Source organism: Aphanomyces astaci (genome assembly GCF_000520075.1).
Source record: "Aphanomyces astaci strain APO3 unplaced genomic scaffold supercont1.1, whole genome shotgun sequence".
NCBI lineage: Eukaryota > Oomycota > Saprolegniomycetes > Saprolegniales > Verrucalvaceae > Aphanomyces > Aphanomyces astaci.
Genome location: NW_009798264.1, coordinates 129,142 through 146,457, shown reverse-complemented (window position 1 = coordinate 146,457; position 17,316 = coordinate 129,142). Strand labels below are relative to the sequence as shown.

General features: G+C 48.7%; 6 protein-coding genes across 9 annotated transcripts; 3 read left to right on the top strand and 3 right to left on the bottom strand.

The window, feature by feature from the left end:
• Nucleotides 1-416: 416 nt before the first annotated feature.
• H257_00055 (hypothetical protein) lies at nucleotides 417-1,683 on the top strand (the record flags this gene model as incomplete). The annotated part of the gene is made up of 2 exons (XM_009822547.1): nucleotides 417-1,482; nucleotides 1,541-1,683. 2 exons carry the CDS (start codon nucleotides 417-419, stop codon nucleotides 1,681-1,683), a joined length of 1,209 nt encoding a protein of 402 aa, XP_009820849.1.
• Nucleotides 1,684-1,731: 48 nt separating this feature from the next.
• On the bottom strand, nucleotides 1,732-5,828 carry H257_00054 (hypothetical protein). The gene is made up of 8 exons (XM_009822546.1): nucleotides 4,478-5,828; nucleotides 4,309-4,392; nucleotides 4,157-4,201; nucleotides 3,792-3,944; nucleotides 2,827-3,732; nucleotides 2,446-2,769; nucleotides 2,143-2,363; nucleotides 1,732-2,056 (listed from the first exon to the last, which is right to left on the bottom strand). The coding sequence occupies exons 1-8, from the start codon at nucleotides 5,747-5,749 to the stop codon at nucleotides 1,804-1,806; spliced, it is 3,258 nt and encodes a 1,085-aa protein (XP_009820848.1). The 5' UTR covers nucleotides 5,750-5,828; the 3' UTR covers nucleotides 1,732-1,803.
• A 136-nt stretch (nucleotides 5,829-5,964) lies between these two features.
• Nucleotides 5,965-11,708, top strand: H257_00053. 2 transcript variants are annotated; one of them, XM_009822544.1, is made up of 11 exons: nucleotides 5,965-7,024; nucleotides 7,430-7,498; nucleotides 7,884-7,949; nucleotides 8,028-8,181; nucleotides 8,376-8,533; nucleotides 8,890-9,078; nucleotides 9,163-9,243; nucleotides 9,328-9,509; nucleotides 9,588-9,726; nucleotides 10,282-10,542; nucleotides 11,238-11,708. In XM_009822544.1, exons 1-11 carry the CDS (start codon nucleotides 5,981-5,983, stop codon nucleotides 11,538-11,540), a joined length of 2,646 nt encoding a protein of 881 aa, XP_009820846.1. In that variant the 5' UTR covers nucleotides 5,965-5,980; the 3' UTR covers nucleotides 11,541-11,708. The 2 variants fall into 2 exon arrangements, with proteins under 2 accessions (XP_009820846.1, XP_009820847.1); XM_009822545.1 differs by lacking the exons at nucleotides 10,282-10,542; nucleotides 11,238-11,708 and having other exon boundaries at nucleotides 9,588-10,011.
• On the bottom strand, nucleotides 11,069-12,982 carry H257_00052 (hypothetical protein). 3 transcript variants are annotated; one of them, XM_009822542.1, is made up of 8 exons: nucleotides 12,891-12,982; nucleotides 12,728-12,839; nucleotides 12,623-12,666; nucleotides 12,419-12,554; nucleotides 12,202-12,371; nucleotides 11,922-12,145; nucleotides 11,808-11,865; nucleotides 11,069-11,680 (listed from the first exon to the last, which is right to left on the bottom strand). In XM_009822542.1, the coding sequence occupies exons 1-8, from the start codon at nucleotides 12,963-12,965 to the stop codon at nucleotides 11,600-11,602; spliced, it is 900 nt and encodes a 299-aa protein (XP_009820844.1). In that variant the 5' UTR covers nucleotides 12,966-12,982; the 3' UTR covers nucleotides 11,069-11,599. The 3 variants fall into 3 exon arrangements, with proteins under 3 accessions (XP_009820844.1, XP_009820843.1, XP_009820845.1); XM_009822541.1 differs by having other exon boundaries at nucleotides 11,808-12,145; XM_009822543.1 differs by lacking the exon at nucleotides 11,069-11,680 and having other exon boundaries at nucleotides 11,702-11,865.
• Nucleotides 12,983-15,303: 2,321 nt separating this feature from the next.
• H257_00051 (hypothetical protein) lies at nucleotides 15,304-17,124 on the top strand. The gene has a single exon (XM_009822540.1). The coding sequence runs from the start codon at nucleotides 15,417-15,419 to the stop codon at nucleotides 16,986-16,988; it is 1,572 nt and encodes a 523-aa protein (XP_009820842.1). The 5' UTR covers nucleotides 15,304-15,416; the 3' UTR covers nucleotides 16,989-17,124.
• On the bottom strand, nucleotides 17,019-17,279 carry H257_00050 (hypothetical protein; the record flags this gene model as incomplete). Its single annotated transcript, XM_009822539.1, has 1 exon — nucleotides 17,019-17,279. The coding sequence occupies one exon, from the start codon at nucleotides 17,277-17,279 to the stop codon at nucleotides 17,019-17,021; it is 261 nt and encodes an 86-aa protein (XP_009820841.1).
• Nucleotides 17,280-17,316: the final 37 nt, after the last annotated feature.

The window sequence follows — 17,316 nt, the reverse complement described above, 5'->3', positions numbered from 1 at the left end:
TCGAAGAAACGTTGGGATCAAGTTCAAACTAATGTATGTACTTCAACTTCCTGACGGTTTATAACTGACTGCACATGATGATTCAGGGTAAAGCCAGTGATACCACAATTGCAAGTCGACAAAATGCGAGGGTATCGCACCAAGGGACGACATCATCGACCAGTATCAAGTTAGAGACGAATTTGGAAAGCACACACCCGGGGGGCGTTCCTGGGAATGGCCCCGTGACGGGTACATCGCCATGTTGTGCAAAACATACTCATGTCCTCTGCAAAGTGAACAATCCTGGGAAGCTGATGTCAAATTTGACACGGTTGAAGGCCCACCAGTCAACAGTAAACCACGTGGTTGAAGGCGAACCTGTCTGTCCAATCTCATTGCCTGACCTTACGTTACCACAAGTTGCAAGTCAGCACATGCCAACGACCTGTGTCGTCGACCGCACGTCTATGGAAACCGAGATTTCGCGGGTGTCACGGAAAAGAAACCCTGATGGGCTTGAACTTCGAATCAAACGTGAAGCGTTGATAGCAGTCAAGTCGACGACACGATCCAGTAGCATTACACGAACGAAAAGTGTCATCACCAGCCCCCCCATTGCAAAAGTCAAGTACGAAATCCTCGAAAACACATCGACAACCGATTCGTCAGAGGTTTCAAGCCATGACACTGCACAGCGCCTGTTGAACAAGGTCAATCTGGCTCAACGTATCCAAAATCGATTCCATCGCTTGAATCAGACATCGGATGCACCAGCCCTGTGCAACGTAAGGGGCACACGACCCAAGGAGCGAATGCCAAGAAGGGTGGCACAGTTGACGTATCAGCCAACAGTGAACCACCGTGTGAAAGACGAGCGAGTGAGCCCAAACCCATCGCCTGGGCTTGTGCTGCCGCAAGTTGTGGCTACTACCAACTCAATTGATGGAGGCCACAACCAGCGCAAACTAACTTCGCCGTCCCAGCAGTCAAGGCTATGTAGCACTGACGGGATTGAACATCAAATCGACCGTGCACCTCGGGGGTCGACCACGCCACCGAGTTTCGACAGTCAACAACGCATTCAAAACAACATCAAGTACGAAATCCTCCCACCAAAGCCCCAAGACCCGTCGAAGTTGAACCACGAGGCTGCAGATCGCTTGATGCAAAAGCTCCAGTTCGCCCAACGGATCCAATCTCGTTTCCATCGCTTGAGTCAGCAGCCAGTCAACGACGTGCGTCCTGAGAAGGCAGAACAACCCCCACTTGCACAGCATTCTTTATACACCAACACAACGTCGTTATTGTCAAGAATTAAGCGAAAAGCACAAGACAAAGTTGGCGATAAGCGACAAGCCAAGCGGTTGCGATTGGCAACAACCGTCGCTTCGAATCGATTGAAATCTGCTTTGGCCAGCAAACGAGCCTGCCGAGTGTCGGCCACGTTGAACGCAAACAACCACCTGTTGTCGAAATGGGAAGTATTGTTGCACCATCGACGTAAGTCTAGCAGCCTCGTAATATTGCGCATTCGAGTTATATATGTTTGTATATGTAGCCACCTCCTCCATGGACATTGCAGCGTGGCATATTCACGTTGCAGAATGCAGGCACATCATCGAAACGGCGTTGGGGGCGCTATCGTCGTCGGCTCGCGAAATCGCCATGATGTCACCTGGTTGCAAACAACTTCAAATCTAATTGCTACACCGTTGACCGTTAATTTGTGCGGATTCAGAATTAGTATGTATGCCCATGTCATGTTCGGCAATCCACAGAATGACGAAGGACGGTCGTGGTCGTTTGATATATATATATATTTTAGGACTCGTGCGTAGATCGTACGATTTGGGCAAATACGCGTTGGACGGTGCCTTCGAGCTGGCTCACGGCGGTGTTGTTGTTGAGCGTGTCTGTCATTTGGTGGTTGATTTGCACGCGTAGTTTCATGAGCAGTTGGACGCATTCCTCGGCAATGTCGCAGAACGCCACCGCCATCGCGCCCAGCGCAGGCAACACGGCCGTGAGAAACTCGACCACTTGGGTGCTGAGAAACTTGTCGGCCGTTTGGGCCCTATTCCCGCATATTAGTATTAGTCATCGTACAGTATATCCAGACGCCATCAAGCGGTGACACGACTGATGGCAACACGGTATTACCGGTCCGTATCGTATACAAGTTTGACTTTGGCCACAACAGTCTTCAACACGGCGGTGGAGACTGCGTCGGGGTACTCACGACACAGCGCACTCGCCAAATGGCATCGAAACGAGAGCTGCGCCAAGTCGTTGGCACTCAAGAGGTCTGGGATCGACGGCAGGAGGTCGTACATGGCTGGCAGTTCTTTCACGAGCAATCGGACTAGTGACGTGGCATATCCCTAGGATGGATCATTCATTTTATGTACATCATCATTCAGTCATATGATATATATATATATATATATATATATATATATATACTTGAGAATGTACGGCCAGCAGCAACGACGGAGTTTGGCGAAACGTAGCGTCGAGCCAGCGATAAATATGCCCACATTGGGGGTACGCTTCTTCGGCATCGAGACGGGCGATCACATTCAGCAACGCATGGACGATGATGGCATCTTGCACGAGAATGAACTGGTTGACGTCGACCGTCGACGGATGCAGCGCGTCGTCCGCGTGAAGTTGGCGCAAATGTACGCTCGATACGTCGCGGAACGCTGTGAGCAACGACAAGAGCAGCTGGAGCAACGGCCCATGCCGCCATACGCGAGGATCACACCGCAAGATCGAAAACGGTTCCTACAAGGCCCAGACACGTCGTTCAAACTTGGACAACAAAAAATATTGAAGACATACTTGGACGAGGTCCTGGAACGAATACGCGCCGTCGGGGCAGAGCGCATGCACAAGATGCAACTGCAAGGCGTGGGGAGTGGGATGTCTATCTGCTGACCGACTCCACACCGCTTGGATGAGTCCACACACTTCGGGAAAGGCTAGTGCCGTCGACGGCCGCGCCAACAGCTTGTCTTTGGGGGCTTTGAACATGGACAGCGTCGATGGTTCCTGAAGTGGCGGCGACGACCCCATCGCCACTGGCAGCACCGTCTCAACCAACCATGTGAGCCACGGGATGGCTTGATCGATCGGAAGCAAGTCGAGGTCACAGAGGAGATCCACCACCACGGGCATATCGATCGTTTGCTGTGTCTTCTTCAAATGTCCATATGTACGGCCCAAGGACGCATGCGTGGGCGGCAATATCGATAGCGAGGCAGGCGACGGTTGGGATGTGACGACAGAAAGCGACGATAACACGTACGGACACTCGTCGAGAACGAGCCGCGACAGCACTGGAAACACAAACTCAAATGCATCCCCAACAGAGCAATATCTCGACGCGGTGCGGTAAATGTGCGCGATCGGAAGCGCGTGCAAGTCGTACTTGCGACTCGCGGCATCTGTGACGTGGCGCCGGTTAAAGTGCAGCACATACACGAGCAAAAGCGTCGCGGTCGCCCACACATTGGACGATTTCAAGCTTAAATTGGACAGCTTCGAACGTAAATGTTCGACGTGTGATGGCGGCTCTGGATAGGGAATGTCGAGCACGGCAAGGAGGACGGGGAGGATGATCGCGGGTCGAAGCGGGGGTATCGACGACTGCTGCGTCGCCTTGTCGAACGCTGTCACATGGTTTTCCACGAGTTCCATGACCATATTCGGCAACATTGGATGGATCGGCAGAGACGCCTTGTGGATCTAACAGATTGAAAAAGGATATGGAAACAACCCATGAAAACACACCAAGTTTGCCCTACTTGATGCTGCAACAGCCACTCGTTCGGGTTCACTTTGTGCCGAACAAACGACCGTTCGCACAGCAACGAATATGCGACACGGAGAGTCCATTCTCTGGACGGAGCGACCATCGTCGCATTGATATATCCAGCGTCTCCCGTCATGCCCAACAGCTACCATAACCAGAGACGACAGTATTAGATACGAATCCATGTTGTTTATTTCTCTCAAAGTATATATACATATATATACGAATGTATTGAAGACACGAGACGACAGTATTAGATACGGATCCATGTTGTATATTTCTCTCAAAGTGGATATATATATATATATATATATATATATATATATATATACGCATGTAGTGTAGACACGAACGTACCCCATGCACCAAGACATGCTCTGTGAAATCCAGCTTGAGCACATACTAGTCCACGATAAACACGGCGATGTGAGGTTGCTTTTTGAGTTTGATATGGAGAGGATATGAATTGATGTAGTTATAATAGTTAACATCCTGCAGTAGTTAGTTACCTCTCCAAACAGCGGGACGCGGTCCGAGTGTACGACCACGTGGCTATCGATTACAATTCGAAGTAGATCCACCACCATTCCAGGCTACAGATATCACAACACCATCGCATCAGCGTCATCACCACATGTCGTCATATGTCGTCGATATTGTACATCATGGTATACATACTTTAGTATACAGGAGCAACGCTGTGATCAAAAACAGCGACCCAGACTTGGACGTGTCGAGAGTGTAAAGCAGACCAATGAGATGCCGCGCGTCCTTTGTCACTTGTGTGGCGGCGGCGTCCACGGGCTGCGACAGGGTGCTCAAACACACGAGTACGATCGTGATAAACGCCACCTGCACAAAGCGACTGTGGGAACGCCCGCCGCCGCTATCTTGACGGCGGCGGTGGCATTCTTGTCCGATCACGCGAAACAGGAGCGAGCATTCGACGTCGGTTACGGCCAGCGACCCGCGCCCGACGAGGCCGCAGTATGCCTTCAACACAGCCACCACATCGACTGGCTTTGTGGCGAGGAAAGCTTCCAGCGCTTGCTGTAGCTCCAGTCGGACGCGACCGAGGATGGCGGACGTGTGCCTTCGGAACGGAGTCGTGGGGTCTTGGGTCAGCGCTTCTGTGACGACGGACCATAATGTGACGTGCTTTGTGCCTTGCATGACGCCATTCAAGAAGACGGGGGTGTCGTGAAGGAGGCGGCATGTGATGTCCAAGGCCACGGCGGCGGCGTACGGAAAGTCGGCGACGACGCATTGCCGACGAACGGCATGGGGCGTGGTCGCGTCGGCGATCGCGACGAGCGTCATGTGGGTTTCGACGTCGACTTGTCTGCGCATGGCCAAGAGAATCAACTCGACAATGGAAGACGCGGCGCTCGGATCGTTCTGGACTAGACCTACGAGCAGGGTGCGACCGATGGACGACTCGAGGAGTAGCGACACGAGCGGTGGCGACAACGGGATCCAGTCGCTTGAAAGCGCGTGATGGAGGATGCATTGGAGCTCCAACACATGACTATGGTTGGCAATGCCACAGATCCACGGTAGACGATGGGCGCTGTCCTCCCGACGAGACTCCAGGGCCACGTACAGGGTACCGAGAGTCCACTCGATTCGGCGAAGCGCGACGTGGTCGTCGCCGTCCGAGTCGGGAAACACCGATGGGTCGAATGAGCCTGCTTTTTGGATAATGGTGTCGATGGAAGCGATCTGACGGAAAGCGACGGCGTACTCTTTGCCAAGTGTCGCATCCGGCTGATCATGCAGTAGATCCTTCAGCGTTCGACGCGAGTCTGTGGGCACGTCGGAGGATTCTCGTGCATGAAGCAGCCTCGTGAAGAGAGGCACAAATGGCAGGACATCATGCTTTCGATCACTGGCCTTGGATGGGTTGTCATTTGGCACCAAGAGTTGATGCAGAGATGCTGCGGCACTCATCGCCGATATTTGATGGGAGGCGTGGAATTTCACGATCGTAATGGCCAATCACAAGCGACTTGGGCAAAATATATCGCCCACAATAATGGAGTATTTTCCTCAATTACTCGTTATGACATTTGAGAAAACCGAAAAAAATTGAGTCGTCGGATACCACCACGCTTATCTAAATTATCCGGATCCGATCTTCCCTGTGTCATGGCAATTTGGAAAGTGCGCACTTGCGGTTGCATGTTGTTGGTGTCCACGTGGTTCTGGTGGTCCTGCTGGTGGTGGGCGGGCCTGCATCGGCAGGCCGACGCCGTCTCTATCGGGGGTTCGGTAGAGTCCACGCTCGCGTCCTTCCACCATCCCTTCCTTGAGATTCTCACCCCCGTGAATGGCCAAGTGGCGGAAACGACCGAGGTGGACATCGAGCTCGTCGTTCGAGAAATCACCATGCCGAGTTCCTTCCGTGGTACGAAGATTTGTCTGGGAATCCACGCCAAAAACGCAGTGCCAACGAGCAACGGTGATACGGAGACTGGTCTCACCGAGTTCTGCTTTGACCAGACCAGCAGCAAGGTGTTCCACGCGCAAAACCTCGTCGCAGGCATGTCGTACACGGTCCGCGTCTTCCTCGTGGACCGAGGCAACGTCATCGCCGTGTCCATGCGCCACTTCCGCGTCGCCGCCATCGCGATCCCAGGCCACGCCGGCCTGGTCACGATCCTCACGGCGCTGCAGCACGCGGTCACGTTGCACGACACCGACGCGGCAGTCGGCATCTACAGACGGATCCTGGTCGAAAGCCCCGAGCACAGCCACACCCTTCATCTTCTCGGATTGACCAAGTTGCGGGCAGGTCGGGCCATGGAAGCCATTCCATACCTCCAGCAGGCGCTGCGAGCCAACGCGACCATTGAGGCCCTGCACAACACGCTCGGGCTTTGCCTCAAGGAGGTGGGGCGATCAGCGGACGCCGCCTGGCACTTTGAGAAGGCGCTGGCCCTTCGTCCGTCCTATGTCGAGGCGCGGTTCAATCTGGGGACGCTGTGGCAAGCCACACAAGTCTACGACCGAGCGATCGATGAGTTTCGGACATTGGCGGCGATGGTCCAAGCCAACTCGCTGGACCTGACAGTTGCCCATCAGCGAGATGTATTTGTGCGCCTGTGCGGCGCATACCAAGGCGCGTCCCGACGTGACGACGCGCTCGGGTGTTTGAACGACGCGCTGGCGTTGTGGCCGCACGATACGGATTTTATTAACGAACGAGGCAACTGGTACTTGAATGTACGTTTGTCATGTATGGTGAATCAAAGCAGCACCACACACTCACACACACACACCGTGGACACTGGTCCTGTGATTTACGACGGGTTTATATATATATATGTATGTATACACATATATATATATAGTATTTATATAATATGATTTATATATATATATATATCATAGATATATATCATAGATAGATGTTATATATATTATATATAGATAGATACGTTGTATATATATATATATATATATATATAGATAGATAGATTTATGTATAATATTTATAGAATGATGTATACATATGTATATTATAAATAGATAGAAATTATATATAGATATATATGTTGTATATAATATAGTGCCATGAAATATTTGATATATGCAGCGAATGGTTGTGTGCTAAGGTTGTTGGTGTAGGCTGGGTATTTGGACTTGGCGCACGACGACTATCAAGTCGCGGCCGACGCGGGTGCTCTTGTGGCGACGGTAAGCGCTAATACATGGATATACCTCATGTCCTTCTGTCGAATGGATTTTATGGCTGGACCATTGGAATAGAGACTATTTATATCATAAGTTTGTGTGGTTTATAAATGTATGGGATGCTACTGGTGGTGTATCAATATAGCTACTATGTAAACACACGAATATTGTGCTTTCGAGTGAAATTTCGTGTGGTGGCGTGGTTTCTCGTTGGAATTTAAATCGATTTGATTGGCTACTTCAGAAGACCTCAAAATTATTAACCAATCAAAACCTTCTCAGTGAAATTCAACCAATCAGATCGATTGTGGATCGGTTTGATTGGCGCGATTCGATTGCACCCCGTCCCCAATTTCGAATCGACTTGACGATATGTTGTCAAATGTAGTTCAATCTGGCCCTGGTGAAGGAAGCCATGGGCCACACTAACGACAGTATCAACGTATACGCCAACGTACGTGTCCATGCTTCTCACTTGGTCGCAGATCAACCAGGTTTCCAGCGACTAAATGTACTGGTTGGTACTGCCTAGTTGCTGCAATTAACTGAGACTCGGCACCTTTCGACAAGTCACATCCGCATGGTGCAGGCGGGGGTGGTGCCGCGGGTCCTTCCATTTGACAGCGCTCTCGTCGACCAAGCGCGGCAGGACATGGGCCGCCGCTTGGATGCCATGCTGCAGCAAGGTACGTCAGACTATCATCCCGCATGTATTGTGAAAATGTTGATATAACTTTTTCATAATAGTTGTCATACCATTTCATGGCATGGTGAATAATAGTATAAATGAATGTTCGTGTGCATTTAGTTAATCATATAATTTTTTGCATGTATACACATTGCGAATCAAAGATATAGCTGCATTTCATGGCGTTCGTAGACAGCATCACCACCGTCGACTGGACAGACCTGATGACAAACCAATTCCCCACGGGCTACCACTTGATATCCCACCCCCACAACAACAACCAGCTCAAGCAAAAGCTCGCGACGATGCTCGAGATGTACGCTCCGTCCCTCAAAACCCCATCGTTCTTGGTACACAGTTCACTTGAAGTTATATACTCAACTATACAGCACCTCATAATGGTGAAATATCAATACCTCGTAAATGGAAACTATATTTTATAAAAATACGAAATCCACTGAAGGACCTGGCAGTTTTCTTTCAAATTCTCACTTATTGGAAAGTGTACCACCAGCTAAACTTAATATGTACTGCATTGTCGTAGTATTATTGTATATATATATATAATTATTCGTACGTATTTATTGAACGAATAGCATTCATATTAAATCAAAGTATAGTACAAGTCCTTGGGTTTTCTAGGTGATCGTGACTCTGTTGTTTGAAATGTCGGGTAACGGTAGTTTTGACCGTTTCTATTCCATAGGGCCGTTCGTACTCGACGATCCCCCGAGAACTGCGACATCGTTCCCGCATTGGATTTGTCGCAGAGGACTCGCATGTCCTAGACTTGGTGCACGCCCTTGACCAATCTTCGTTTGACGTATTTTTGTTTACCGTGTCATCGTCCGCGGCGGCAAACGTGGCCCGCCAACTCGGACTTCGCCATGTACATGTACGACACCTGCGATGGAGTCTATTTCGATGCTTTGAGAAATCAAAAATACATCTGATTTAACACCATATTTCCATGTGATAGTTTGTGGCGCTGCCTGCTGGCGTCGGCCCAAGCGCCGTGGAAATCCAACGACACGACCTCGATGTGCTAATTTACGCCGATGTACGACCCTCTTATGACCGCTAACTTGATCATTATAAACTGTTCCACGTATTATATCGATTATGGTATTATTTTTTATAATAGGTGGGAGCCAACAAGTGGAGTTACTTTTTGTCGTTTGCAAAATTGGCGCCCGTGCAAGCAGCGTGGGCACTTGGATACTCGGACACGTCGGGCGTACGCGCCATCGACTATGTCGTCACATCCGAATACGAGTATCCGGACTTCGACCGCCAACACTACTCGGAGACGCCGTTTGCACTCAAGTAAATATTAAACTACTAGCTAGTTCGTACTGGATGTGTGATGCCGTTTTTTCATGCGACAGCGATGGGTTCGTGTAGGGGCTTGGGCCTGTATCAGACGCAATCGATGGCCCCCAACACCACGACATACCCGCTGACTAGTCGCGCGCACATTCGGCAGTTGCTCGTGCAAGAATTTCACCTCCCCAAGTCATTTCACTTTTATTTCGTCGCCGAGGTATTTGATTTAGGTTGCGAAATCACATATATATAGACGACGACACTCTCGATCGTAATATATGTGAGCATGCAGTGGTGTGGACTTGGCTATTCAAGATGTTTATTTCAAAAAAGTGTATATAGACTTAGGTTTTATGATTATTATTTATAGAATTAGGTTTTATGATTATTATTATTATTGTATTTGCATATGTTGACGTGGATTTTATTATAATTTTTAATATTTTATGGTATTTGCATGTATTTGCGAGACTACATCATGCATTGGCGAAAGCTTAGCCGCGTTTGACTCGCGTGTACATGATGTTGTGACAATGGTAATTATAATTGGGAACAACGGTCATATTGTTTTATGTTGGAGGCCCTTGGATATATATATATATATATTGGAGATTGCCATTGGATTTATATATATATATATATATATATATATATATGTATATATTGGAGGTTGCCATTGGATAGGTATAATATATATATATATATATATTGGAGCAGAATTGAATCAACTTTGTGTTTGCACTACACTGTACTACTACTGAACTGTATGTAGCCAGTGGACCATCTCCACGTGGACATGGACGCAGTCGTCCGGCGCATTTTGAAGCGCGATCCCCTGGGCCACATGTTCTTTCTGGCGTCGCTTTCGCATTGGAACGCGGCTTTCGCAGATCGGATGACCCTCCAGCCAGGCCTTCCCATCGACCGAGTCCACTTGATCGATAGCTCGGAAGTGCCTGTGGCGGCTCTGCTTAGGGCGTGCGACGTCCACCTCGCGAATCTCTACACCAACACTTTCCAGCATACGCTAGAGGTACATTTATCACCGATCGACCTAACTAGTATTGCTTCGAGTACACAAACATCGTGCACGGTGGTTTCGTTCTGAGATATGGTGCCTTGGATAGTAGTAGTAGTAGTATAAATAGTAGTAGTAGTAGTATATATATATCATCTACATGTACTAGTTAGTCGCCACCAGGTTGTATAGTTGTAAGTCGATTCGAATTTCAAGTGTTTGGGTGCTCAATTGCACTTCAAATTAGTGTTTGACTTTAATCAGTGTGAGACTGAACCATTGTTACATACAAACGTCAGTACAAAGAATCGATCGATAGATTTGGCGAATCAGCACAAGAGTCCAAATAATTATGGGTAAAAGGACAATATAAAGTGACATCCGGATGTCATGATGCCATGCATTTCAGGATATGTAACAGTAGTCAGCCAGAGTTTGGACTTTTATGTTAATTTGGCAAACCCGTCGACCGATTTTTTGTACTGAATTTTGCATGTCAAAATATGTCAAGCGGTGAGATCTCCATCACACTAATTGAAGTCACGCACTACATAGTTGTTTATTGGTCCGATGATTTACTGCAATATGATTGGCTAAGTTGTTCTGCCGAGACTTGTGCACACTGTAGGACTTGACAATATAGAATGCGGCCAACGCTTATAAGAGCATCATGCAGTCGGCCAGGATCTGACGTGGCAGCGTGTGTATAGGCAGTGGCGGCGGGGGTGCCGACGGTGACCCTGCCGGGACAGCTGTGGCGCACTCGAGTTCCGTTCGGAGTCCTCCGACACATCAACGCCGTCGCGACTGTCGCCACGTCCGCGGCCGACTACGTCCGGCTGGCCGTCCGGGCGGCGGGGGATCAGCCGTTTCGGGACGCGGTGGTCGCCACATTGCACTCGAACGGACCCAAATTGTTTGGGGACGACACCGCCGTGATCGAGTGGACGCGGTTCCTCCACTTTGCACTCGACCAAGCGCGCCGCGTTCGACAAGAGACGCCCGTGATGTGACACTGTTCAGTGTATATCTGTGTCACATATGCTCATGTTACGATATGTTACCACACTATTTAAGCGTGATCGATCGAGTTGAGCTTTTCAAACGCGAGCATGAGCGCTTGGGTGCCGAGTTTCGGGCCATTGGGCAGCGCCTACACAAATATATATATATATATATATATATATATATATGTCGTTTTGAGCCAAATACACACATATCAACATTTTTCAGTATCAGTAGTAGAAAAGCATGCATCAGAATCACAAATGAAAGTGTACCTGCACGGCGAGGTACAACTGGTTGGCCAGCGCCAGCCCAGGCAACGACAGACCCATGCTACGTATCCATGAGATATGGTTAGCTCACATGCAAATCGCAACGATGTCACATACGCCTGGGATTCCTTGAGCGCAATGCCCATGTCCTTGAGAAAATGCTCCACCATGAACCCAGGGTTGAAGTCGCGCTTGGCAATACGAGGGCCCATGTTGTTGATGGACCACGAGCCCGCCGCCCCGGCGCCGACGGCCGCGATGGCTTCGTTCAGGTCCAACCCGCTCTTGTACGCATACAACAAGCCTTCCACGACCCCAATCATGTTGGTCGCAATCAGGATCTAATGCCATCCATTCATGCGATGAGAATGAATCAATTTGTGTGAAGGGAATGTACCTGGTTGACCATCTTGGTGTGTTGACCGGCGCCGGCCCCGCCCATGTGTCGGATGTTCTTGCCCATTACTTGAAACAAGGGCTGTACAGTGGCAATCGCCGCCGCGTCGCCGCCAATCATGATGGACAGGCGGGCTTCCTTGGCGCCGACATCGCCACCCGACACGGGCGCTACGCATTGTGCATGAGCCATGGAACGAGGACGAGTAGATGGCTACCGTCGATGGAAGATACGCCTTGAAGGATAGCCGTGTTGTAGATTTCCTTGGCCAACGAGGGTTCGCTCGTCGTCATGTCGACGACAATCCCGCCAGATTTAAGCGTGGAGAGTACGCCGTTGGATCCGAGAATCACCTGAGGACGGCAGCGTACGTTCATGGGATGAAAACGTCCATGGATCACATAGAGAATGGCTAGAGTACCTCGCGGACATCCGATGGGTACCCGACAATCGTAAACACGACATCTAATGCATCGTTAACACAAGGACAAGGACAGAGTGCAATCAATGGGATTGTGTGTCGTACCCGCATCTTTCGCGGCCTCGGCAGGCGAGAGCGCCAACTTGGCGCCTCGAGCCACAAGGTCGTCGCACTTGCTTGCGGTGCGGCTGTACACTGTCACAAAGTATCCTGCGTCCTACACAGCATCATGCTCAAGCCAGACCACATACGCATGTAGAAAACTCACAAGGATATGTCCTGCCATGCTCTTTCCCATGATGCCAATGCCGATAAACCCCACGCGAAGTTTCGACGACGCCATGCTTGCTTGTTTCGTCGAAATTCAAAAGTGATGCAGAAGCGCCTTCCGGAAAACTGATCATTATCCGGTTATCAGCTTTATTTCATTAACGTTACAGTGTTCAGAGCTCGGAATTTGACTATCAGCATCATACCAACTGTTCAGGCGAAATGATGACTATCAATTGCACACATTCACAACCATGATGGCCTCGATTTGGCCTTAAGCGTACATAACTTCGTGTCATGATGAGTCCAGTTCCTGCATCTCCTTGCTACTCATGGAGCAATAATATCTTTTTGTCATTATTACTACGTACACATATAGTGCGCCCAAAATTGTTATTGGAGGCCTTTTCACCATGTCAATTTGCGAAAATTCGCCTCTGTGACATTTTTTGTTTACTGTTTATACGAAGTACTTCGAGGTACTTGAAGTAACTATTACTTCGAATTATTTTTATTAACTCCTTCACAGATGTTGAGACCAGTCGGTGGTTTGCGAAGACACAAACGGACATCATAACTCTAGAATTCAATACTATTAATAGTACTGGTATATATTCATATTAATAGTTGTACAATTAGCTTCGCAGATGTTGAGACCAGTCTCAACAAATCGGTGGTTTGCTTAACTACTAACGTTAATACTGGTATGTCCAAGTAAGGTTAGTTTTTAGAAGGAGCATGAGCCAATCAAAATCGATTTACCTCTTTGTTTTTTCGCGATTTGGAAAAATACGTTCTCTTTTTCTACTTTTGGTATAGTGAGTTTGGTAAAAGATCGAAGAAAAAGGGGTAAAAAAGTAGGAAACTCTACTTGGAGCAATTTTTTCATTTTCTAAAAATATCCAATTACTTGGAAGGCACAAAACGGAAATCATGACTTTAGAATGAAATTCTAGTACTTCGAAGCATATATTGATCGTTGTACAATTATAGCATTTCTGGTTGAGTTCAAGTGAGGCTTCAATATCCACAGAGTTGGCCCACAATACCTTTAAAATACTAGCATATTATTATTATTACTATCTATGTAAAAACATAACCTATGGGGATTAGTATCACACTAGTTGAAGTCACACACTAATTCGACGTTCATATCCTGATTGGCTAAATACTTCAGCTGATTATTCCGTATATTTGGTAACGTTAGCGTCGATTGATTCTCCATGTCGCTCCAGTTTAGAATAAACACAACAATTGTAGGTCTAGGTAGATATAGTGTACGGTTCGGAGCTTTAGTCAACAATATGACTTGGATAAAAATATCTCCAGACATACAACTTACAAGATTGTTCGTATACTAGTGTTTAAACTGCTAGTTATTCTTATTAGCCTGAATCGACGACTAATCCCCTGATACAAAGAGCTTCACTGTTGCTGCCGTATTTGTCGTACAGTACCTTTGCAGTTAAATTTGAAGAATTTATTTAAACATTCGAATTTTATACTAGTAATTGATTTCAGATTATATTGCATTTTATACTTATATTCGCCTTTTACATTTCATGGGGCAGATGAACGCCAAATATAATAACGTTAGTTCACAAATCAGTTATATTTACATCATTCTATCATTGGGAAGCTATTGCAATCAGAAAATTACTCCGATGCGACTATCTCTAATAACTGAACTGAAATTGAGGACAAAAAAGACAAGAAGCCACAGCGATATGACCTACCCAACGACCTTCGCTTTGTCCGGAAAAGTGGTACTAACGGAAACAATCATTGATTTGCCGATGCATCATTGATTTGCCGAACTTCCTGCCCAATAGAATGTCAGAATTGATATGTTTGGATAAAACGAGTGACCGCAACAATGAAACCCTTAGTGAGTTAATACGCGGCCGAGGCCATTAAGTGCCCGCTGGGTGATTTTAACTTTACAGCGCAGTATCAATATCAATATTCCAGAAATTATGTTACAGTGTTTCAACCGTATTTGCAGGTCGTTAAACCTATGATAATTAATTACTTTATAAACGAATAATAACTGTATAAATAGATATTTGTATCGTTTGCTAGCCCATTTTGCAATACTTTAATCAAGTCTATATCAATGATTTACTGTTTGGAGTGGGTTAAACCTATCATTATCCGGCACATTACTGTTTAACGCTCATCCCAAGTAGGTTTTGCCCCAAAACATATAGGTTAAATAGAAAAACGTAGGGCAAAAGATTTGGCCTGTTCGTCGTTTCTAAGCTTAGCTTTCAAAAACGCCGTTGGAGATGCCCAGTATGATCGTCACGTTCGCAATAGCTGCGAAGGCGGTAAACAATTATATACAGATACAAGTACTTATTTAAATTTAACTTGATGTTTCTATTCAGTACAAACGAAACTTATTATATTCTGGGTCAAACACCTGACTCTGGGTTGAAGTCGGAATTTCTTGAGCACTAGGTAGTTATTGTGTACGGTACGTACTACATGAAGTGATGTGACAACGCCATTTTCGTCATCCATGCCGCCCGTCAATGTGCTCCTGGAATGTCAAGCTCCGTACACGTCATGGATCTTGAGTGGACGCAAGACTATTGAGACCCGACGGTATGCATTCCCAACGCACCTGCTCCACAAGCCCATTTGGTTATTGGAATCGCCGAACGGGGTCGTGGGGTCGTCCGCGCTCCCTTCAGTGGTGGACCTGGCAGCAACTCCTCATGTGCGTGTCGTCGGTCACATCACTGTATCGGCGTCATTTCAATACACAAGTCGCGCGCAGTGGGACGCCGACGTCGACCGTCATTGCGTCGCACCTGACTCGGGATATGCATGGACGCAGGACGGTGGAGACTATTTCGGATGGACGGTTGCGTCGACGACAGAGTTCTCTCAAGCGCCGCGCAATCTCACCCACATCTCGCGCAGTTACCGATCGTTCTTCGTGCCCGTCATTCCCGTTCCGACCGTGGACATTTCCGATCCATTGAACCCCGACGTGCTTGCCGCCATCGAGACTCAGTGTGCTTCTCTCGGATTTCTCCGCGTGTCCTGGGCATCGTTCCCCAAGGACGTCATTTTGAATGCCCATGATGCCATGCGCCGCTTCTTCGACTGCGATCCCGCCATCAAGGAAGCCGTAACCTTACCCCCGTCCTCTTCCCGTGCTGACGGCGCGGCGCCACGGCCATATAAACCCACGGGCTACCGTGGCATTCCAAAAATGTACAACGGAGAAGGGCGCGAAACGTGGAGCTGCATTCGTCCGGATAACAAGGATTTATCCGACGACCCCTTTTACACCGATTTCGGTCGGCATGTGTTTGCAACGCCGCCGATCCCGCAGGTGCTGTGGCCGGATGAAGAGGATGTGCCTGGTTTTCGCGCGGCGCTGACGGCGTATTACGCGGCGATGGATGCATTGGGCAAGGTCCTCTTCCGCATCTTCGCCCGCATCCTGCAACTACCCGACGAGGAGGCACTGCTCAACTTGGCCCGACGGCACGCCAGCAGCATGAACGCGAGTCGCCTGCATCCATCCGAGGACACGCAAGGCGGCGGCATGGTGCTTATGCCGCATGCGGACATCACGTGTTTTACTATCCTCAGTCACGATGCTCAAGGCGGCGTGGGGACGGCCTGCCTGGAAGTGCTCCATCCACTTGCAACGCTCGGGACGAAAGAGATCGAAGTCGAAGAACAGGTGGTGTGGGTAGGTATAGCCCCCGACAGCAACGAAGACGGACGGTCGTTGCTGGTGAATGTCGGCCAAATCTTACAGCGGTGGTCCAACGACCGGTTGAAGGCGACTCTGCATCGTGTAGTCAAACCCGTGCATGCGTCGACATTGACGACGCGACGACGGCAAGCGCTCGTGTTCTTTCAAGTCACAGACTACGACGCGATCTTGAAGCCGATGGTGGACACTTGCGACGCATCAGATCGGAAGTGGACCCCCGAGCGCATGGACGCTTTCACAAAGGCGCGATTTGGACCCGTCGCCGACACCTCGATGGACACGACCGAAGCGTATTCGATCTACAATCAAGATGTGATGGCGCGGGCCGACTTTGTGCGACTTGCGAGCGAATAAGCAGCATAACAAGGATAAATAGATTGAGTTTTACACGATGGCCATGTAACCACAGGGACAAATACCCGACGGAGGAAGCGCATCTTGAAGTCGGCCACATGTGCATCGCTTCGACAGAGTAGTGGGGGGTGAAGACGTAGCAAGCGGCGGGATGTCAACGAAGTGGTGGTAGACGGGAAAGTTGTCGAACGCTCCTAGTTCCGGGTCCATCGCCCAGTACTCGAACGACATGCCGTCGTCTGTGACCGCAATGTCCGCGTTCCCTTCGAAGAGTGTGTATCTCTTGATCATGAGCAAGCAGGGGGTTCTGGCATGCTGTCCTGCGAAA

Excerpts from the sequence above, each read along its gene's own strand:
- H257_00054 (XM_009822546.1), bottom strand. The coding sequence starts at position 5,749 with ATGAGTGCCGCAGCATCTCTGCATCAACTCTTGGTGCCAAATGACAAC. Across the intron at positions 3,733-3,791 it reads AGTGGCTGTTGCAGCATCAA|ATCCACAAGGCGTCTCTGCC; the intron begins GTAGGGCAAACT and ends TCAATCTGTTAG. Across the intron at positions 2,364-2,445 it reads TGCTGGCCGTACATTCTCAA|GGATATGCCACGTCACTAGT; the intron begins GTATATATATAT and ends GATCCATCCTAG.
- H257_00053 (XM_009822544.1), top strand. The coding sequence starts at position 5,981 with ATGTTGTTGGTGTCCACGTGGTTCTGGTGGTCCTGCTGGTGGTGGGCG. Across the intron at positions 7,025-7,429 it reads GAGGCAACTGGTACTTGAAT|GCTGGGTATTTGGACTTGGC; the intron begins GTACGTTTGTCA and ends TTGTTGGTGTAG. Across the intron at positions 10,543-11,237 it reads CTTTCCAGCATACGCTAGAG|GCAGTGGCGGCGGGGGTGCC; the intron begins GTACATTTATCA and ends GCGTGTGTATAG.
- H257_00052 (XM_009822541.1), bottom strand. The coding sequence starts at position 12,965 with ATGGCGTCGTCGAAACTTCGCGTGGGGTTTATCGGCATTGGCATCATG. Across the intron at positions 12,667-12,727 it reads CGAGGCCGCGAAAGATGCGG|ATGTCGTGTTTACGATTGTC; the intron begins GTACGACACACA and ends ACGATGCATTAG. Across the intron at positions 12,555-12,622 it reads ACCCATCGGATGTCCGCGAG|GTGATTCTCGGATCCAACGG; the intron begins GTACTCTAGCCA and ends TGCCGTCCTCAG.
- H257_00051 (XM_009822540.1), top strand. The coding sequence starts at position 15,417 with ATGCCGCCCGTCAATGTGCTCCTGGAATGTCAAGCTCCGTACACGTCA.